This window comes from Cyphomyrmex costatus, unplaced genomic scaffold (genome assembly GCF_001594065.2).
Source record: "Cyphomyrmex costatus isolate MS0001 unplaced genomic scaffold, Ccosl1.0 scaffold502, whole genome shotgun sequence".
Classification (NCBI taxonomy): domain Eukaryota; kingdom Metazoa; phylum Arthropoda; class Insecta; order Hymenoptera; family Formicidae; genus Cyphomyrmex; species Cyphomyrmex costatus.
The window spans coordinates 383,847-407,524 of NW_017279285.1; the positions used below are offsets into that span (position 1 = coordinate 383,847).

The 23,678-nt window shown below is 34.7% G+C and overlaps 3 protein-coding genes across 3 annotated transcripts; 1 reads left to right on the forward strand and 2 right to left on the reverse strand.

Annotated features, from left to right (window-relative positions):
* Positions 1-551: 551 nt before the first annotated feature.
* Positions 552-5,812, forward strand: LOC108778578 (Organic anion transporting polypeptide 33Eb). Its single transcript, XM_018545795.1, has 9 exons — positions 552-816; positions 993-1,202; positions 1,390-1,645; positions 1,821-1,962; positions 2,171-2,462; positions 2,930-3,119; positions 3,276-3,534; positions 4,029-4,455; positions 4,587-5,812. Exons 1-9 carry the CDS (start codon positions 552-554, stop codon positions 5,555-5,557), a joined length of 3,012 nt encoding a protein of 1,003 aa, XP_018401297.1. The 3' UTR covers positions 5,558-5,812.
* A 574-nt stretch (positions 5,813-6,386) lies between these two features.
* Positions 6,387-11,114, reverse strand: Oatp58Dc (Organic anion transporting polypeptide 58Dc). The gene is made up of 7 exons (XM_018545781.1): positions 10,289-11,114; positions 9,722-9,831; positions 8,804-9,243; positions 7,934-8,606; positions 7,305-7,689; positions 6,951-7,052; positions 6,387-6,869 (listed from the first exon to the last, which is right to left on the reverse strand). The coding sequence occupies exons 1-7, from the start codon at positions 10,620-10,622 to the stop codon at positions 6,748-6,750; spliced, it is 2,166 nt and encodes a 721-aa protein (XP_018401283.1). The 5' UTR covers positions 10,623-11,114; the 3' UTR covers positions 6,387-6,747.
* Positions 11,115-16,663: 5,549 nt separating this feature from the next.
* On the reverse strand, positions 16,664-22,201 carry Oatp33Ea (Organic anion transporting polypeptide 33Ea). The gene is made up of 7 exons (XM_018545784.1): positions 22,021-22,201; positions 19,926-20,351; positions 19,284-19,519; positions 18,628-18,904; positions 18,218-18,413; positions 17,318-17,937; positions 16,664-17,105 (listed from the first exon to the last, which is right to left on the reverse strand). Exons 1-7 carry the CDS (start codon positions 22,199-22,201, stop codon positions 16,900-16,902), a joined length of 2,142 nt encoding a protein of 713 aa, XP_018401286.1. The 3' UTR covers positions 16,664-16,899.
* Positions 22,202-23,678: the final 1,477 nt, after the last annotated feature.

A 23,678-nucleotide genomic window follows, 5' to 3' on the forward strand; every position in this document is an offset into this window, starting at 1 on the left:
TATTTTAATATTTAATATTTAAAATTATTATAATATAGTAGAATTCTTTTATATTTCAAAAAATTACACTAAGAAAATTATAAATTTTAATAAACACATACATTTGTTTGAATAGTTCTAAGTAATTATTTTTAAATAATATACATATTTACTAAATGTAAACATATATTTATTTGACAAAAATTATTTGATTTAATTATATTATTTTTTATATTGACTAAATATGTATTTTTTTAATGTAAATAAATGTTTACTTATCATGTACTATTCAAAGAAATATGTATTAAGATGTAGTAAATTTTTTTCAGTGTACATGTATATATGATTATTATTAACATTATAATAGTAATAATCATAAAAATGGAGCATCTAACCTTAATTATTTTACCATGCAATTGTAGTCATTAATACCAAACACTTTTCTCTCAACAATGTACGTAATTAAACAAAAAATACTTCAATAACTTAACTAAATAAATACTATATCTACATGTATACGCGAATAACATATAATCTGATCTTATTTAAAAAGTGTATTTTCTTTCAGGAAAATGACATTCCGTTTTCCTGAAGTAATAAGAAGTGGATCGGAAGTGGAAGGCGGTTTGGCAGGACCAGCAAATCCAATACCTAGTCAATCAATCGATTGTGGCTGCGGACAAATGCAATGCCCGAAGCTAGCAAAATTTGCAACGCGAAAACTCTTCGTGGGATTGATTTGTTGGGTCGGTATGGTGCAAGCTGCTTCGTATGCTTACTTTCACGTTACAGGGTCCACGATAGCTAGGAGATTTCAAATCGATCCTTATATAATGGGTGCGTATTATAAACGATGCAAAAAAATATTTAATTGAAAAAATTCCTGTGTATTTCACAAAATTTATATTATATTTTAGTGCTAATAATTGTTTTTTAATTATTATGTATACGAAAATTATTATTGATACGAAAATCTGACATATAATATTTCTTAAATAAGTTAATTTTTTCAGATTGGATTCTTGTTACGGCAGAATTGACACCTATTATATTAGGATTACTGGTAGCATATTGGGGTGACAAAATACACAGAGCTTCATGGATAGGAGCCTTAGTTCTCTTACAAAGCGTTTCGCATTTATTTTTGATAATATCTCATTTAACACATCGTGTTCGTGTGATTGAGGAAACGCAAAATGTCACTCACATGTCATTATACGCGGGTTGGTAGTCAAAACATACAATAAAACTTTAAAACAGAATTTCTAATTTAGCAACATCATATAAAAAATGATCGAAAAGTGTTCAATACAAATAAACAAAGAAGGCCGTAATTGGTCAATTGTAATTGACATAGTACTTATTAAACAAAAAATAATTCTCTCGTGTTATATTTTTTAAATTTCACAGATGATAGTCCAGAATTATGTACTCCTGAATTATCAAGAATCATCTTAGAAGAAGAACCCTGCTATGTTACTATGATTATAATAATCCTGGTACTGATCGTAAGCGGAATGGCAAATGTCACATACTATGCACTAGGAATTTCTTACTTAGACGATAATACAAAAAGAAAGCATATGACCGATTTCATCGGTATAATAATCGCCGTAAAAATCATCGGGATTTTTCTCGGATACCTTTTGGGTTGGGGATGCCTGCGGTGAGTATTGTATATGCTTTACTACATTACATAATTAATTTACTACATTACATAAATATTACATAATTGTTAGGTATTATTATTATGTTTGCAATATTTGAACATTAATTACTCAATATGAAATAAATCTAAATAAATGTATATCTATTTTTAAACCTATCAACTTGCGTCTCAGGATAGACGCGGAAGATTTAAGTGTTGTAAATTCATATCGAGATCAAATCGGAGCATGGTGGCTTGGATTCCCAATTCTCTCCATATTATTGATGATTCCCGGTTTGCTGCTTTCATGGTTCCCAAGAAGATTACCTTCAGAAGTATAACATTATATACAAATATAAAATATAATATCAATTTCTAAATCGATTATATGAGATTTTATAACTCAAAAATGTTTTGAAAATTTACTAACTATAACAATTTTGTTAGTATTAATAATACTGAGCTATATATTTCTCTTTATTATTTTACATTTAAAAAAAAAAATAATTTTCCAGCTTATAACATTATATTTCTTTGTCTTAGGTTGTTGAACAAGCCGCAGCTTCACTTCTTGATTGGGCTACAATACGTAATCGAGCACCCCACAGAGCAACCAGTCAAAAAATTGGCAATCCCGATTTTTGGCCATCATTATGCAGATTGTTTACTAACAGAATTTTAATATGTAACATTTTGGCGACAGCGTTCAGTGCCATGGCTCTTCTAAATTTTATGATGCACGAGAACATCTTTTTAGAGTCTAGATTTTACATACCTAGACCGACAGGAATGCTCCGTGGATTTGACGATCCTCTGCCTTCCAGGCTAGTTGCCAGTAAGATTAATCAATATCTCTCTCTTTTAACAAGTATATAGATAAAAGAAGGAAAAGACAAAAAATTATAGCGTTATCAATTTCTTAGAATATTAATAATTTGTAATAATTATCAATAGTTATCTTCTGTATAAAACTAAAAAACCAAAATTTTCCTTTTAATTAATGTTCTATAAAGGAGATTAAATGTGAATACCCTTATAAACCTCCATAATATTGGATTTTTTTTTATAAAAGAAAATTATACAAAAAATTATTAAAAAGTGAAAAATGACTACTAAATTATTGAGACTTAAAAAATATAAATATATTTTATTTCCACATCGCATGTTATTGTAGAAATGTTAAAGTGTAATATTACATAGTATTAAATAAATCATAGCAAGAAAAAATATAAAAAAAGTAATAGGAGGAAAAAATAGCATGAAATAATTTATACTTAAAATAAATATTCACCTTTATTCTAGATATTGGAAGACCTATTATGACTGGACTCATTGTAATCATTAGTGGCTTCGTGATAGCCAAGGCAAAGCCACGAGCAAGATATATTATTGGTTACAATTTTGTTATCGTGCTTCTCACAATTATGATTATCATCGCACTAATCTTTGTTACCTGTGACAAACCACCTATCGTCGACTTGGAAAAAAGCTCGTAAGCATCATCTAATTTTTAAAATTAATATTTATTGTGTTGTTAAAAACAAAACAACAAAAATATTGAATCTTATTCTATGACATTCACAAATTTCACGATGATCGTATAAACAAGTAAGATTATTTGTTAATTAATTATATTTATTGACTGTAGCGACACTTTATTAAGATATTGCAACAAAGACTGTCATTGCTCTAAAGACTCCGATTTCCGACCGATTTGCGACAGTTTGGGAAAATTTACGTACTATAATCCTTGCTATGCCGGCTGTACGACAATTATTTACGTTGACAACATAAAGATCTATAGCGGTTGTTCCTGCGTGGAGGATATCACAGAATGGAGTAATGATCAAGCGAAAGATGGCCCGTGCGATTCGAGTAAATGTCAGGCTGGCTGGCTGTCTTTTGAGGTAATTACATTTGTATTTACTTATTTTATTTGTAAGTGTATTATAAGTATTTTACTTAATTAATTCTATTTATAATATAATTATATTAATTAATATATTATATAACTAAATTTTTTGCTATTTAATAGAATCTAATGAAATATAAATAAAAAACGTAAAGAGTCAATAATCAATCATTTTACTCATCTACTGCGGTTTTGCGTCTACATCTATAGGAAAATCTGAAGATGGCTCGATCAAGAAGCCGAAACATGTAATTACTAAACATAGTACATTGTTAGATCATCAAAACAATATAAGATTTCCAACGAAGATTAATAGTATTATATATTTATATATTTTTTATATTTAAATTTTATTGATTATATTGACTCTTTAAGCCTTTTACTTATATATCATTGTTATTTAATAATAAGAGTCTTAATATTATACATATTTATTTATAGAATCTAATCAATAGTGAATGTAAAATCTTTTTATCATTTTTGTTTCAGTTTGGATGTTTATTGGCGTACACGTTAATCGCTTCCACTTTGGTAGGAGATGTACTGGTCAATATAAGATCCGTCTATAAGCAAGACAAAGCTATCAGCATAGGTTTCTGGATGATGTGGGTCGCACTATTCGTTTACGTTCCTGGCAAAATTCTTTATGAATTCATTTCGCGTCGGACGTGTCAATATTGGGGCAGTCAAGAGACAATTTGTCATTTACACAATTCCGAAAAACTCGGGAATTACTTGTGTTATTTGACAATACTTTTTTTATTACTTTGTGTTTTATTTAAAATTATTGTATGGTTTTTCTGTAAAAATTTACAATTATATGAAGTTGATACTAAAGATCAAGAAAATATTGAGCTACGAGAAATGTTCGAACCAGCAGTAATAACTGAGCTACTCGAAACATCAAATAACAACAGTAAATACTTTTTTTAAATACTAAATTAATTAGTCTGTAAAAAAACTAAAACTTCTTTTTTTTATAAAATAAATTAAAATTAATTCTTTTCTCTGTAAAAATCAGTGCTATATATGCGTTAATATTTACAGATGAAATGAGAGAAGTGGAGGCAGTTGTTGAACCAGAACTTGCAGAGTCGAGAACAGTATCGCAGACAAAATTTCAAGCAAAACCAGAGGAAATATCAGCGAAGGAAGAAGAAGATACTCAAAAGAACGCACCTGTAAAGTTGAACGGCATGATGGTTCCATACAATCGTCGCCCTGATTCGAATTCTCCCACAAATCGCAATTTGTCATCGATTCGTAATATCGACTCTGACGATGAATTAGACAGCTCGAGCGACGAGAGTAAGAAACGGTCGAATACACGAGTCGCTTATACACCGCTGGAACTCGATTCTGATGTCGAGACCGATCTCAATAGTGTCGGTCCCAGATCAAGAAAGCGCGTTCCGAGCAAAGATTATGATCAAACTCAAGATGAGAAAGATCATCCTTCATCCAGAAAATCGTCATTAAAGCGCCGATTTCCAAATCCCGATCACTACGAAGATCCACGAAGAAGTCGAAATAGATTCTTGAATCCGACTGGTTATCAGGACGATTCCTCAAAGACAAACAGCTCCGAACTCGCGAAGAAGGGTCAAGAGAGCGAAGTACCCAAACAGGGCAACTTCAATGAAGTTGGCATACCGATAGTGGATCAGTTTCCGGACAAGAAAGGCAACTTGGGTAGTACCAATACGGCACACTCGAGTGACGTGAAGTCATTGATCGATCGATACGAGCAAAACGCGAGTCAGGAAACTCTAAACGAAGATCGGTTATCAATGAAGTCGACAGAGGATATGAGAAGTAGACCGGAGAACAAGATAGGTATACCTCTGGTAGCCATGGTTCCTGGTAGGTCATCTTCTCGAGGACAATCCTCTTCAGGCTTTGGTAGCTTGCCAGATATACAAGATAAAAACTCTGACCCATGTTCGGAAAGACTTGAGACTCCCAGTCCGAAAAATGTCGCTAAAGGCAGCAAAGTACCGCGTCAAACCGATCTTTAGAATTTGAAATCACTCTAATCTAAACGTGATAGATAACACATGACACCTGAAAATCGTATGATGCGGATATTTATGGAGGTACGAGTACTCCATTCGTGCAATAGAAGCACTATCACGATAAATTTATATCGCGAGTGATAACAGGCCCAGACTTCAAACATACACAACACTACACAATACTATCTCTGACACCTGTCGCATTTAAGATATAAAATCATTGATTTAACTTTGTATTTTGATAGGTGAACAGTAAAATTTGACATACATATTCTTGAATTATGAATCGTAATATCGAATTGCTCTAATTATCATGCAGAATTTAGATGTTGCGATCAAAAAGGTATTTTTACCCGTGAGATTCCAAAAATTTAATAAAGGACAATCGGCTAATAAAATATTTGCTTTGTTTCATGGTATACTTCTATTTATAGTCATCCTTTATAAAACGTAACGACGTTCATTATAATTTTCTGATATTTATTACACGATTAAAATCTGTTATATCCTAATTTTGTGGATTATTTTGCAATTCGCTTACCTCTTAGTAATGACTTCTTTTATATCTTACCTATAGATTCAAATTCCTTTTCAACTTTAATAACAGCGAATACATGTATTTCATCGTGAGTAGATAAATTACGGTGTTTTTTAACTAATTCAAAGTATAATCATTATATGTACAATTATTTAACTTTATAAATGATTCATGCTAGCATGAATCATTGCTTTCACCATCGACGATGTAAGCTATGTATACGGAGTATTATATATTATATATAATATATGTTATATATATTATATATGTATATTAATTTTATTATTTTCCGTTTAAATATGAGTCCAAAATAAAACAAGTATATTTATACCATACGTACAGCGAATTATAAATTCACCCGTAATAACAATAAAAATCATTAATCGCAGTAAATTAAAAATAATAAAAGATCGATGATCGCTCTGCTTTTGCGAATACCATGGGTGATCTACCAACAGTCGGTTCTATCTAGGTTACTACGAGCTTTAAATAGCTAAGGAGATGCTTAAGGTACTTGTAAAGTCTTTATTTGTCGGTTCTCGCTCGCTTCGCGTTCGTCATTCGCTCCTTCTTGAAGATCTTCGGTCGAAGTCTCTCTTCACGCGCGTAAACGTTTACCCCGAAAGGGTGATTGAACTCGATCATCAATTATTCTTTAATGCGTCTCACCAGGCTCCTCGGCTATATCTTCTAGTTCGATTTCCTCATCAAAGATTTTTACATCTTTGACGAAATACCAAACTCCCATGTCGAATAGCGTACCGATCGTTACGAAACCTAAAATGACAAAATGACTATAATACACACGAACAATCAGAACTGCATTCTTTGGATACGATCGTTTTGTAAAATACTCACTGGCCGCGGTGAAATTCAGCAAATACCTCAATGCCTCACCATTGTAGAGCCAGCAATTTCCCGTCCCTGAACAAGTCTTACCCCATACGAGACAAGTATTGTCTAAAAGATCAAATATTAATTAATTTACAAATAGAGCATACAATCAAGCGAGTTTAAATGTAAAGATATATGGAGTTTAAATGTAAAGATATATCTTCAATGATGACTTGAACTAATAAAGTCATGCTACTGAAAAAAATAAATAAAGATATCGAGGATTTTATTTGCCATTTGATAATACAACGTCAGGCAATCTGTCTCTGTCGATGTTAATAACCGCGCGCGTGTGTACGAATGAAGTTTATCACTAACCTAATATAAATCCAAACAGAATAGGCGATGGTATAAAGGCAAAAAGACTCATTATCATTAATCCGAAGCCCATGGCAACCGTCTTGTCCTTCTCGTCGACACATCTTACAGAAACTAGGAAATTCGACGCTCTTCCAGTTGCGCCGCTAAACTTCAAAAAACACACCACCGTCAGAAAGATGTAGAACTTCTGCATACAGTCGACTGGACACGAACCCGGGATAGCCGTTCCCAAAGTTTCCACGGTGGGTTCGGTCGTTTCCAACGGAACTTCGGTAAAGAATGGAAAGGATGTGATGTTGGAAAACGGATGCGTCAAGGAACGAGCCAATTTTGGTTTTACGCAACTGCAGTCCGTATATACTTTGCTGCCATTACTGTGAAGCTTAAAAAGAAAATACAAGAAAGTTTAATTAGTTTCATTAACAGAAAGTACGCGATAATAGAAATTACTAAAAATATCTCGCCTTTAAATGCAGCAATAACTTAAAAATGTTCTAACATGAAAAATTGCTTAACGGAGATTTTTTTATTTCCTTTTACAGAAATTCTTCTTTTTTTACACAGCCAGTTTTTTTTTTCTAAGACGAGATTGCTTTTCACAGAGATTGCGCAAAATGATATCGAACCTTTATACTGCGGCAGCCAGCATGACATGCGGATATAAACGTTTGTCCGTTATCGGAGCATACAGGATTATATTCGACGTAGTCGCAGTGACACTGTTCGTTGCAGGGTAGCTGTGTTTTCAATACACCGTTCGGCTGAATAGCAATCTGGTTGTCGTTTGCTGAGCAACCGAGAAAGGCGTAAGAGATCATTCCCAGAATTGATATAATGCCAATCATGACATTCCATGCCGCCAGGTATCTAGCCTTTGGCTTGTACTTGGAGATGATCAGACCGGACAGTAGAATCCCAAAAGCACTGAATACCAATCCGACCGTGCCGGTGATCAATGACGAAACGGACGCTGATTGCTTGTACTGGGTCTCAATGTACTTTGGCATAAAGATCCAGTAGGGCATGTAGCCCATGAAATAGAAGACGGTCGCCAGATTATTGCACATTAGAGTCGTGTTTGTTAGCAGACGCTTAAACGTTCTCAGCATGTCCGAGATTGACGCCGGCAGCTCCGATTCTTGCTCCTTGATACTCGCAGCCGATTTGTTGCGTTCCAGAGCTAGGACTTTGCGAGCGGCAGCTCTCGGCAGCGTTTTTGGAAAGAGAGCGATTATGCTTGCGAAAATGGCGAGGAGAATGGCCAAAATAATCCATCCTAACCACCAAGCGCCTAACCACCTTAAATATCATTAATGTAAATTTATTAGATGTATAATTAATTCGTATAATCGTATAATTAATTAACAGAAATTCTTCCAAACATCTATATGTCTTATATGACGATTTGTTTGATAAATAATTTATCGACAAAACACTGTTAATAATTTACAATCACTGTTTAATTGCAATGATATCATTGCTCCAGTCCTACATACCTCGGGTCTTGCATCGTAATAGTGGGAGTTAAAGTCGGACTGATGTAGAACTTCAAGGAGAATGAGGCCAGTCCGTAGCCAATGGCGGGTCCCAGCATTCGCAGAAAGTACGAGAAACTGATGAGCGCCGGCGTTTTCGACTTTTGTATGTTGTCATCCATGTACGACACACCGAGGGTATAATAAAGAGAACCACCCACTCCAGATACTAGTTGAGCTATGAAAAGCAGCACCTGTGGCGCAAAGTTTCCATCTTCAACTTCGCAATCCATTCCGCGATTTTCTTTGCCCATACACAGAAATTTTCGTGAACGTTTGTCAAGAATCGTGCTGGTGTTTTGTGTACTTTGCGCTCCATATTCCTTGGTCAGGGACAGAGCATCCTCGCCGGGTCCGTAGAGAAAATGTGGCAGCATCGTAAGACAACAGAAAAGTACAACCTGATAAAATAGACAATATTTTATCAATATATGCAGAAATGATTTACGTCCAAGTCGTGAGCTTTAAAATACCTACAAGATCATACTTTTTGTTAATTCTAATTTTATTTTTTTATCTCTATCATTATTTTGATAATTTATTATCGTATTATAAATATTGCAACACGCTCGACTATATCTGTTCGACATCTAGAGCATTCCGCAAGCGCCTCTTTACGAAGAATGGAGCGCTTAGCTAAGCACACGACGACGAGAGTACGATGGCAAGAGGCATGAATGAGCGTAACTACGATTCTAACGCTTCCTAATTTAATTAAGAACCGACCAATCGGTGAGTTATGACGTCTACCGGCTCGTTCCTCGGGGCGTGTGCTGACAGCTGATTTCGTTTCTTGTCAACGCGAAAGTACGGCGCGCGAATAATACGCGGTGCACGCCGCATTAATCGATATCCGAGGATGTATGTGATAAAACTTACGGTGTAAATACCGAAAGCGATCCATCGAGGCCTGTGACCCCTTCCTGCGTAATACGACAGGGCGACGGATACGAAAAGCTGCGAGATGTCGTTACCCACTGTGATGAGACCTGCATGAGAAGAAAGTACGTACGTGGCGTAAATTGTGTCGTGACAATTTATTTAACGACAGTCCTCACGCGAACGATAACTCCACTTTGTTTTTAAAATGTTAAACTTGTTTACAAGCGATCTTAAAAGAATATTTAAAAAATTGTTAAAATTACCAACTCTTATAAAATATATTCTGTATAAGTAAATTAAATTATTAGTGAACAAATTTTAACAAAAATGTAACGCTTGAAAATTAATTACATTAACAATGTAAATTTAGAATATATATGATAGGTAATGCCACTTCAAACTTGTTCTATTTTTTATTTACTCACAAAATATTCGATCATTTATGTAAAAAATGAAATATAGTAAACATTTTTCATTTCCAATATCTATGGATATTAAATTAATTTTTGTGACACAGTGTTATATACAGATATATATGTATATAATGAAACATATTATACATACCCGTCGTTTTTGAGGGTATTTTAAATCTCTTCTCGATGGTAGTGATAGTGCCATTGAAATAGGCATAACTTGCGGAAAATATGCAGCCAAGCACACCGTAGAGAAACACGTATGCCTTCTTGTTGGCGAACTTCTGCAGAGTTGGACCCTTGAGGCACCATATGCCGCACGAGGTGTCGTCGGTGATCGGCAGCTCCTTGAAGACATCATCGAGGCCTCTGGTTGGCGTCGTGGGTGATGACGGTGTCGCGGGCGGTGTCGTCGGCACCTGTAACAGCTTCAGGTTCTCCGGCCCGTTCTTCTCGTGATTCGTGTTGCTCGAGTTGTTCTTCATCTTCGCCTCGACCTAATCGTCGCGACTGCCGGCAACTGGCAAGCGCCTAACACCAGTGGCTTCGAGCGAATTCAGTGACCTCAATCGCGGGTCGCACGGTACCGATGTGACTTGATCGTCCTCGCGACTCTTGGCATCGCTTTTTTCGTTCGGTCTGGACTCGCCCCCGCGCTCACTCGCGGAATCTACTCGATCTTTTACCTCTCGCACTGTCCCTCGTGTCCGTCACTTTATCACGCGGTCACGTGTCCTCCATGTTTCGACTTGATCTCACCCAGGCAACACCTACGCCGGGAAATCTAGGGGTTGACTGCGATTGTCGCTCGCGCAGCTTGATTTATGTTACGAGGATGATCGCGAGAGATGTCGATGGAAAAATTTAAACCTTCAGTCGAACTGAAGATATAATGTATTTGTACAACAACCTCTGACACTGAGGTGCCAAACAGTATTATCAGATTGCGAGTGTTGAAATGGAATAATATTTGAACGATATCGCTAAAAAAAAGCGACAAGAATATGAAGACAAGGTATATCTTGATTGTTTCTAGTACTTAAACCGTGCAATATTCATTTAAACAATGAGTCATCAGTCATATAAAATTGTTGTAGGAAATAAAAAAATATATAAACTCTTATATATGTTATACCAATAAAATTTATATTTCTTCATAAAAAATTGAATTACATATTTTAATCACGAATGATCAATGATGTCGCGAGCAAAAAATTCACGAACTGCGGCCACCTACCGCTGATACAGGATGGACCCAGGATTAGTTTGAATGATGGCCGAAACGGAGTATCGATATACAGCGACGATCTCTTTAAAAAAAAAAATTTCGACCGATAACCGATTATTCCACCGTGAGTCAGCGTGATCTCTCGCAAGCTATAGATTTGCGTCCGAAAACGAGCGATATTCTTCCGCAACTGAGGCGCCTAAACGCAACACAGTGTAGACTGTGTTCTATGCCTACTGAGGATCCCCCCACCTCCGCCCCCCAAGGAGCCGATCGTACGAGAGACAGCCACGATCTCTTTACACGTACCTACTGTCCACCGTGTCGTTATCAAGCGGGTAAATTCTGTCTCTCACAATCAGCCTATTTCACCATCCCCTCCTCCCAGTCTCTCTCTCTCTCTCTTTTCCTTTTGATTATCCCTCTCTTCTTTTCCCCCCTAAACCGGTCGCGATTCTTTCGATCCCTCCTCTACTACTAGCCGTCTTCGTCGTCTACGAATGTCGTCGGCTCGATCTATCTTGGTCTATGTGATAACCTACACCTGTATGATGTTCAAAAAGGAGTAGGGAACGGCTGACTCCTACGCAGAAAAAGAACAATTAACGGGGTAAGCGCCCCGTGCCGTTGCGAAATTGGATGTACGAATCGGATGGCGAAGCCGTAAAGCACGTCTTACGATCTACTGCTGCTACTGCGGTCTGGCGGCTTAATTTCGAGCACCTCTCAAAATCATTACCTGTGAGTTGTTAATTAATTAATTGCCGTAGTATCAAAATCAAGCTTCGTTCGTATGCTCATTCTCAAGGCTTTTCCAAGTCACTTAAACGGTTACTTAATTGTATCACTAATTATAGGACACTCTATGTACGCATTAATTAATTTTTTATTCTTATATACTTCGAGGTAAAAAGTGTAATGTAATAATATTTAATTAATTATATCACATTTATTGCGTCAATGATTTGCGACTTTTAAATAACACGCTATCTTATGACGTCTGATAGATAGACGTTCTGGATGGCACAAGAGGAAAATTGTTAAGATAAAAAAGATATTGTGTATACATGTGTACGTGTGTATCGAAATGTGTGTATAAAGCACCTCTTTCGAACTGTTCTACCTCGTAAATCTCGGCGTTGGTTGGTGATACGGGGCATCCCTATCGGGGACTATTCGCGACGTACCGACCGCGGCGACGTGCACGAGGTCTTGGCTTTCGGTACGGTGTTGTCTAAGCTCATTTCTAGTCAACCTCCGGGAGCAGAGGCTCACATTGTGGACCCATTATGATTTAATAGAACCGACGTGATGTACACACGCGCGCACACATAGGCACTCGGTAAACTCTTCCGTCTATTCCCGCGCATTGCTAATGGCATACATCAAACAGCTATGTCGCTAATAGCTGATGGGTAATTGCCGAAGTTTAATTTTTATGCTCGCCGAATGACCAGACCACGTGGCCACCTACGTTAAGACCATGTTGTTAGATTCACGACCGTATCGACCGTTTTGAATGAAGTATTTTCCGAAAAATCATCAATAATTGACGGATCAATAATGAACAAATGGTTTCAAACTTCAAGTTTATCTATACATAACGTTGCATCTTTTCGTCTCAGTAGCATTCAATTTGTTCGACCTAAGTAAGATGCTGTTATCATACGATGGATTTAAAAAAGAAAAAGAAAATTGCATTTCTGTTATTCGAAGTAATCTTAAATAAATATCTGGCTATCATCTTGTGCACAAAGAGAAGCAATGATATAAAATGACGTTTAATACAAATTTTCTTATCACATTGGTAATCTGTATGCCTAAATGACTACCCAAATTCGCGTATGTATATGTCTTAACGTTGAAAAAATAACTTCGCGCAATAAAAGAATTTCTAAAATACTTGTAAAAATGTAAACGTTTAGATATTTATTAAATAAAAAATTTATAAAAGTCTCATACAAATAGGTCAGTCATCATTCGCATCAAATCAAGTTGGCAGTAAGTGATATCAAATTAGCTGAGATTTCGTTTCGCAAAGCGTTGTTTATCATGATTTGCAAGAAATGTCTTTCTAGCGGTATTTGCAAACCTGCCGAGACAAATAAAAATTTACATCTACGATAACAACATCATAAATACACCAAATAATACATCGCGTGTACAAATTTCTTGGAAACTTCGATCTACCGTTTGATGCGTGTAAATAAAACTTCGCAGAATCAATTTGTTAAGATATCAATTTATTAAGCGTTAAAAACCTTGCTAAGGATTGCTAAAGGATGCGTTTTATTCTTTTTGTAACTTGTAATAATCTTTTAAATCTTTATTTATGTAGATATATAAATATTTTTTATTATTATATTAAATCAACAAAAATATTCTACCATTTCTAGAATTTCCATTTTTAATATTTTTATTAATATAATTATGAAATATTATAACTATTAAGTAGTGTTATTTAAGAGTATTATCTAAATAAATGTAAAAATTAATATGCCGAACCAAAGTTTGCACTGCACAATTTATGATACTTTGAAGAGCATGACGTTGACCAGGTTTAAAATTGGCGAGACGCTTCCCATTGTTAAAAAAAAATCCAAAATCCACTGTGATTTATAAACTCTTTATTTGCATGATTCTCTTGCAAGATGTTTACGCAACCTGATTCGTGTATATCACTCGGAAGCTGCCACCTTCTTGTGGACCGAGGTAAAATTCAAGAAACTCTTCTCCGCGAAACTTTGAATCCACGAATTTGCTATTAATAATTAATTATGTTAAATGCACTTTGATTTTGTATTAATATTTTATTGATTATATATTTATATCGAAACAACAATTTATATCAAAAGGTAATGAAAAATTAATGATATATAGTTTAATGAATATCTCTTATAAATTCTTTAATATACATAGCATAAAATTAGTAAGAAATTTTATGTAAAATTAGATAAGATAACCACAATTTTTAGTGCATGATCTAGCTAATGAGATATACAATATTATTTAAGAATTCCCTTTGATGCCATACGTTTTATTATTGATGTAACATATTATGTACCTACAATTTTTATTGCTTTCAAAACTTTCATAAAAACAAACATATTGTAACAATTTTTTTCAATCTAAGCACTAAAAAAATGAATACATCAAGTAAATGTATATATGTGTATATCTTTATTAATAAGAAATTATAAGCAATAAAATAAACAAAAGTTTCAAAAAAGAATACTTTTCGAAAAAAAAAAAAATCGAGTATGCCATATCGAGAATAGAATTGAAGACTTAAATCAGATTAAGTAAGAATGATTATACTGTTCTTGTTCAGATGTCACACATTGCCAATAATCTGTTAAATGTATATTTACGCTCAAAGACACGTGTCACTTGCACAACATCATAAATCAATTCCGTTGCAATTTCTCTTTGTATCATATTCTATTAAAATGCACATGATAAGTTAACTTACAAAGTACAAGGTTACTTCACTAGCACATGGACAAATTTTGCTTTAAATGGCACAACCCACTTGCGTTTGTAAATTACGCAGCATTCGTAGAATGACAGAAGGAACGCCGGATGAGCTGCATTAGTATCATTATTATTACAGCAGAGGTAATGGTCAAGTATTTTTCTCGAGTTGAGTTCTAGCCTTTACTTGCGATTAATTCTTTATGTTACCTGTCTGCCCGTTTGGACTATGTTAACACGCATCTGGCAGTTTTTACAAGAAAATATAATTTTCCTTTTATTAAAAAAAATATACATGGTGTCGAATGTCATGTGACATATTGTGACTTGTGATCCACGCAATTTCTTTTTCAAAAGAAAAAACCTCGAGGTGGATTAAGCATAATCGATAATAAAAGCGGCACGATCCTTAAGCTTAGAAGTGGTGGAAGGTGAGTAAACCGATTGCTTCCGGCCATCTATATCACACGCATCTGTCCTTCTTTATCGGGCAATCTCGCTTCTAGTCTGATCGGACTGTACCTCGACTTAGAAGACGTTGATGAGGTCTATATGAAAGATGGGTCAGGGTCATGCACAATGCATACCGTGTACACACAACAGCAAAACTTCCCAATACCAGGTCGAGGCACGAAGAAGTGTGATAGCACTTCTTTTTATATATAATGTTCTTATAAGAAAATCTTGCATTAAATATATATATATGTAAATATTTCTGATATTTGAAAGATATTAGAAAAATGCTATGTCTGTTTTAGTATATATATATATATATATATAATTTTATAGAAATCACTTAGAAATTTTACACGTAATAATATAATAATTTTTTTTACAACTACTCCATAATTTTAAGAAGGACAGTTTATTTGTATAAATTATTGTTTATTATTTGCATTTTTCTGATACACACACTTTTTCTTAAATTCAATTAATTTAACAAAACAAAAATCGACAGAGGATTTTTCATAAATTCTGAAAATTATGGCATATCGATTTGCTGTCATTAACAACGTAGCAACGAATCCTCATTCAATGTTCAGAAAGACGTTCTTAGTCGCTTTGCAGACCTCATTTTTCCTTATTTGCGACAGAATAAGGTAGAACGCTTAATCGTAATGCCAAAGCGCATCCTCTAATGGTGTTCCAAAGGATGCGATCAATAGGGACGACTTGACGTCACGAGAACGTCGCGGAATTCATTACACGGGCCAAGCCGCCCGCTTTAGTTGGGTGGGCTTAAAAATTAAAAGGCTCTCAAACAAAAACTCCCTTTTTACCTTCAGCCTCGTGGGATGTAATCCCTCCGTCCGGTAGTAGCCCGTATGCCCCGCCAAACCCCCGAATTTCGGTGGCTTGAAGACAAGCCCTGAGATTTTACCTCCACCTTCCACCGTCTCGACGCTCTTCCCCTCTCATTCTAAAGCTGAGGAGCGAACACGGTCCAATTCACCGATCCACAATGTAGTTTTCCGAATAAACCCTTTCGTCTCGCGGTGCGTTTATATTCTACTTGTGGGAGATTTGGTGAGCAACAAAATAACGAAGGGTGAATACCCTTATCGGAGCAACAAATGGTTCAATATTCATCAAAAAAATGATAAAAAAAAGTAAAAAAAATAATTAATTTATAAATAATTTTTCTAAAACTTTTATGTGTACTGAAAGAGAGATTCTGATAAAATTTTCGTCAATTCTTTGCTAACAGAAAATAAGAATTAAAAATTTATGATGGTAGGATAGTGTACGCGATAAACAGTGAGGATAATGTGTTAACAAAAAGTAAGCGTAATTTATTTACAATAAAATAAAAATGAGCATGATTTGAAAATAAAGGTTTAACAATAAAACTATAACAACGATAGTTCCCAGCTTTCGATCCCGAGAATCTAAAATCTTTTATCAATTATATTAAAATTATTTACACGATTTACGTCTCTTGTCATTGATAGAATCATTGCACTGTCTACAAATCATCGGAGTGTTCGGCGTCAGTCACGAAAGCCCCGGAATTTCAGGTACCTAGAGCAATTCCACAAATCTCATTGGATTGTTCACTATCAAACAGCAGCAAGCGTTATAGATGACTGTTCTGTCCTCTGATTTACATTTCCATTAACTTCTTTCTTCTTGTCTACATTATCAGTTGCGACATTTTCCTTCACGAACTCACGTCTCTTGTCACTCTCTGCGGCGCCGTACAAATCCAAATCTTTACCGAGATAACAAACTACACCGTCGAATAATACCCCTATCATGGTAAATCCTGTAACAACATGCTTCTTTATAATATACCAAGCTGACGAAATCAAATGGCAAAACAGTGTTCGAATGAGTAATCAATAATATTATTTTGTCCATCGTTCGATAACCATCCTTATCTCTTACTGCGATTTCTCGTTTTCCTTTTATCTAATCATAGTTGATGAACAAACACATGCAAGTAACATACAGGTCATTAAACTCGACGATACCTACCGACCGACCAAATATTCACTAAGTATCGGAAGTTGTCTCGGTGATAGAACCAGCAGTTTCCTCTAGTTCCACAGGATTCCTCCCATATTAAACAAGTTGAATCGATAATAGCTCCGTAGATAATCGGTCCCGGAATTAGAGCCAGCAACGAGATGATCATCAGCGTGATGCCTTGGGCGAAACTCTTGTCCTTCTTTTCGACACTTCTGTAGTTCACCAAGACATTACCGATTCTCCCGGAACAGCCCAGTGTATGAATCACGCAACTCAGCACCGTGAATAACAAATACGGCCGGCTACAGTCACTGGTGCATGGGCCGGCTTTGACCTTGTCGAAGATCGGCGGAAGTGCTTGCGAGTCGATCTCATACATCTGCTGTTCCGAAATATAACTGAATGACTGTTCCCTGGAGCCAAAATGATCGAAGTGGCCTTTGATATAGCTTGATTCATTTATTGGCAGACAACTGCAGTTTCCAAACTGTTTGTCGTCCAGGATCGTTTGGCATCCTGCGTGACAGGCAGAGAAAAAAGTTGTCTTGGACGCCTCGTGACAGACCGGTGAATATTTAACGCCTACGCAGTTGCAGTCGATATTGCAATCAGCTGTCAAATTCATTCTGCGAACAGATAAAATTTGTAAATCAGATTATGAATTATACAAAATGTTGATTTATGATTGCGTTTTGAGACCGAAAAGAATTTTGATGCGGAATTTATATATTGCAAATATATAAATTCTCACACAGAATAAATATTTAAACACTAATGCTTTAATCGAAAAGTAGGATTTTTCTTATTTAATTAGATTCTTTTTTTTTTCTTTCTCATATCGGTTTATATTCTAACTTGTAATTGTTTATGTTCTTTATTGAAAGCTCAAATTGTAAAAATACTCACTGCATAGTGGTCAAATCTATACCGCGGATTCCAGCGTCTGTGCAGCCAAGAAATATGAATGCTATTTGTCCTAAGACGAAGCAAGTGCCGACGATTACATTCCACGCGAGGAGCGGTCTGGGACCCGGTTTGAATTTGCTAATTACTAATCCTGATAATAAAAATCCTAATACCATACCAATTAACGATATGGGACCTGTAAATTAGAACGAAGCAACATATGTGTGTTAAAAGTATACAATTATTATTAAATACTTTTATTTTTTGTTACAAAAATTCGATTTTACATTATCTTGAAGTAAATTTTCAAGACTGTGATTCTGTAATGTGAATTCTTGATACTAATTAAATATTATTGCGGAAAGTATTTCACAAAATAACTCAGTTAAAAATTATAATAATATATATACCTGCTATCACAGTACCGCCAGCCGCGGACGTACTATATTGGACTTCAAGATACTTCGCTATGAACGTGATATAAGCAGAAGCGCCGAGAATGTAAAAAACAGCACTTAAATTGTTACAGGTTAACAGCCAGTTCGTTAATAACCGTTTCAAGGCTTTTGGAAATTCACGGATTGTCGGTATATACTCAGCTTCCAAGGGTCTTGGGTTGACAGGATCCATCTGCATCGGAGGCTTCTGCTCCAGCACTAAATCTAACTTCAAAGGTATTTCGCCATCCTAAAGTAAAATTTTCGTTAATTAATTTATAGGAACTTCTCCTGCTCGAGTCATATATATATATTTACCTTTTTAATTTATAAAATAATTTCTAATGTTTAAAAAAGAATTGACATCGATTTTTATAGAGAATTGTTGTTTTTATGTAGATAAATATATATGGAAAATAATATATTTTTACGATAAAGAAAAATTGCATTAATTTCGTTTTATTGTTAATATATTGTTTAAGAACTAATTAAGATAATTAATTTTATAATATATTATAGCTTGTTTTTTTTTTTTTTAAGAAAAGAGACTCTTAACGTTTTTCTTTATGTCGTTTATTATGATAAAAAAATTGTTTTAATTTTATATTGTAATATCAAATGTGAATTACCTGCTTAGAAATATCTTTCGATTTGGGAAGATCACGTGGAAACATAGCAATCAAAACGGCGAACATACCCATCGTAACGCCAAGAATGATCCAACCGAGCCACCATGCGCCTAACCATCGCGGATCTTTCTTTGTAATAACAGGACTGAGCTTTGGGTCTATGTATAAACTCAGGCAGCCAAAGCCCAATAGAAATCCGATTGCCGGACCGACGGTACGTAAAGCGAACGTAAAGCCTTACAGGTAAAATTAAAATTTATTGGTATTAAATTCTATTAGAAGTACGTTGGCAACAATTACTGCATCGTAATAAATTGTATCTTTTAAAAAATTTGTCATTGTAAACGTAATTATAAAAGCTCACGATAAACGCATAATTTGTAAAAATCAGATATCGAAATATTCCGTTCCAAGAATAACCAGACGTTTGAAATAAACTTATCTTGAATTGCTTTTAAGATACAGCGTTATTTACTTATCAGATTTGCCAAGAAAGACAGTTATTACACGTTGACAAGAAGCATTTTTACTTTTCATATTTACAATCAAAGCTGCATTAAGATTTTAATTAAAAAATATATTTTTTCTAATTTTTATATAAAATCCGTTATAATAATACAGAATTTATCAATCGATGCTCACCTAAGAGCATAGGTGTATTTTTCTTCTTCGTATTGTCGTCTAAATAGGTTTGTCCCAAACCGTAATAAAGAGTAGTTCCAATACCGAGGATAAATTGAGATATAAAAACCAACAGCCGAGGAAGGTAACTAACGCTCGACTTAGCTTCGGCGTCACAGAGTTCCGGCTGGTCCATACGAGGACAAATCGCGAGATCGTTCGGGACAGTCGTCATGTTTAGCAAAGTCTGATCCAGATATTCCTTCGTCAACGACAAGGCGTCCTTTCCAGGACCGTATATGAAGTGAGGTAGAGCCAAAACGAGACAGGACAGTGCGCTCAAGCTGACCCCAACCGCGATCCATTTCGGCCGATGACTGGATCCTCCGTAGTAGGTCAAGATCAGGGATAAAATCTGAGAGATCTCGTTACCCGAAAGAATCAATCCTATGATAACAAGAACATTACACGGACACGAGATATACTTATGTAGCCTTTCGATTACCTCTTTAAATTCTATTCCTTTTAGCAATTTTCTTCGATACTGTAGAATTCGATATAATTACATAAAATTTCTTTGACACAAAATAAAATTTTAACAAATTTATATTTAATCAACTTTCCGCGGACCATCTTGAATTTCACCACTTAGTCTGAGCGCTTAGATCGTTGAAGAACGGTTGTGTTTTTTGAAGTATTTTTGGACTCTGAAAAATAATCCTGATGTACTCTTTCAACATTTAGGAATGCGATTGTACAATTATATAATCAAAAACAATTTTCACTTTTTTTAATTTTAGGTAAGTACATGTTCGAATTTGAGATAAAATCGGCAAAACAATTCAAAGTCGAAAATCGTCTGAGTCTTCAAATCCTTACGTGGTCTGCGGAAGGTTAATTCTAGCTGTGTACGTGATTTGTAACAGACTTGTAATATCCAAGAAGAACGCTATTCAGATATTAAATTACCGTAGATATGTATCGATCGTTTGAAGCTATTGTTTAACTCATTGTGTGTGTGTGTGTGTGTGTGTGTGTGTGTGTGTGTACGTGCATAAAAAAATATATCCATATTATTTATCTAGAATATGAACAATATAAAATCAATATAAGTGATAGTCGAAGCGCTCTCTCTCTCTCTCTCTCTCTCTCTCTCTCTCTCTCTCTCTCTCTCTCTCTCTCCCTCTTTCTCTAGTGCCAAATAAATTCTATATACGTATATATACAAAATTTTGTTACTTTGCCATAAATGCTTTTAAAAAAGATTTTAGGTTTTTTTAAAGAAAGAGTAATTTTTATTAAATTGAGTATATAAAAATATTTAATCAATATAATGATTAACACAATAACTTGTTCATTTCATTTTATCGTGTATATTGGAATGGAAACAAAGGATTATTTTATCATTTAGCTTCAGTGAACATTATATATTTACAGAATCTTCTCTTAATTATTCTTAAATCTTTCAAATTCTGTTAAAGAAATATTAGAATATATGTATATATATGTCAGAATATTTAATAAATAAAAAATATATACTTCGTTTATAATAAATATCCCCACGTCTAGAATTATGAAAACGCTTTTCTACGAAATGTGTTAATATTTCGGGTATCGCGGCCAACTACAGAATTGTATAATGCACGTCCGCGTGTCTTCGCTCTTTAATGCATATATAGTACTCGTTGTACGACAGATTTGTCACTTCTGTGATTGCGACACACTACTTACCTACTAGATAGACGCACACGGAAACGCGATTCGTACGTGTGCAAGTACGAGTACTTAAACGCGAGTATACCGGCGACTGCTCGGCTTTGCCGGCAATAGGATCCGAGGTTGAAGGCGATTAAGACGAGATGACGTTCAAAGTTCTGCTGTGTCGAAATAAAGCGCGGTGTCTAGTATGAATAATTTACTTCACGTCTAAGTTTTTCTGTCAAAAAAAAACATTTAAGCGCCACGCCGAGATTAGTTGATCACCATACAGAGTTCCGATCGCACAAAGCCGCGTAGATTCGTACCCGGTAAACGATGTGTACTTTCGCCAATAAAATAAAGCACAGTCGCCTCGTCGTGAAGTTTTATTATATGTGATTACGGGAGTGAGACTCACCAGTCGTACGACTGGGAATCTTGAATCTCTTCTCCAGAGTCGTCAGGGTGACGACAATGTAGATGAAGGCCATTGCCTGGACGGTGCCCAGTAAACCGTACACCACGATGAAAGTCCTCGGGGTGGCTCGATTTCGCAACCATCTGGGATAAATCCCACATATTCCACAGTCTTTACTCATATCTCCAGTAGCCTCTAAAAAGATTGAGCGGAGTCTTTCCTTTTTTAATATTTAAATTAATTTACACTTATCTCATTAAAATCTATAAATTTTGGAATATAAACATTGTGAACGTTATAAGTTATAAGACTAGTTTATAGTATTTGCAAACCTTCACGTATATCTAATATTTATATCTTTTTATATTTATTATCTTCATTTCTACTGATATCTTCAGATTTCAAGCTAGATACCATTCAATAAATAAGACCCTGACGTTATAAATGTGCAAAATTGATACAAACATGGAGATTTATTTGAGATAATAAAAGTACGATAATTGATAAAAGTTACACAATTACAGCGTTGACAATTAAAGCGCGTTAAAATTCTTGACAGCTTTCGTTTAAAACGATTTCTGTTTGCTTTGTCAGAGAGATCGGCTATATTTTGCATCTATTATACTTCAGCGAGAGCGTTCCGGAGAATTAAGTTTTGCGATAAAAGCGTCGCGATAGAAGAAAATCGCTGATATTGGCATATGTAGGTCTTTTAAAGAGAACACCCCTTTATTTCTCGGAAACAAAACGTTGCACTTTGTTAATACTGATAAAAATATGATCTGTTAAATGACTAAAATAATAAAAACCCATAATTCATACATTTGTTGCTTATTTCTATATATAATTAGCTAAAAATAAAATTCAAAAATGCGAAAATAAAATTTTTACAATTTTCTTTTGCATATTGCGTAATTTTAATAATATTGTTGTTATTATTATTGTATATGTTTCTAGTGTACTAACTTTATTTTATTTATAATTTTCTCTTTTTCTTATTTTTTATGGTACAGTTTTAAACATAAAGTTGGAGAGTAGCGCGTAAACCAGTCTGTAAGATACTTTTAGATCATAAGCTCACCTAATCTTTATATACACATAGCATTGCGTTATTATATCAAGCAGCCATATTGAGACTAAAGGTATTCTTGTATTTACGAAAAAATTCTTCAAAAAAAAAAAGCTAAAAATATGCTTGCGTTATATGCTTGCGACTTGCAAAACAGCATATAAATCAACACGATACGTTTTACATCAAAGTAAAACATTCTATGAATTTTTATAACATTCACTTGTGTTTTATACAGATGACTCCTGTGAAAGAAAAAAAAACAGGAACGTGTGGCATTACTGCCTATTGTGCCACAGTATGGGTCAGTTTTTAAAGCCTATTTTGTCATTGACGATCATTTTTGCCCATAACGTTCATTTTTTACTTGTCCTATAAAAAAGTTAATTATTGCAAAATTACACACAGTATTATAAAACTGCTGTATCATCTAACAGAAGACTCTTTCTTTTGTATTCATGCTTAAATAAAGTTACATTTTTAGCTTTACTATAAGAAACGTAATCCAAAAACAAAGTGATCTGATAATATCGTTGATCTTATATTAATTAAATCAATGTGATATGTGAAATGCAATGCTTAGCGGGAA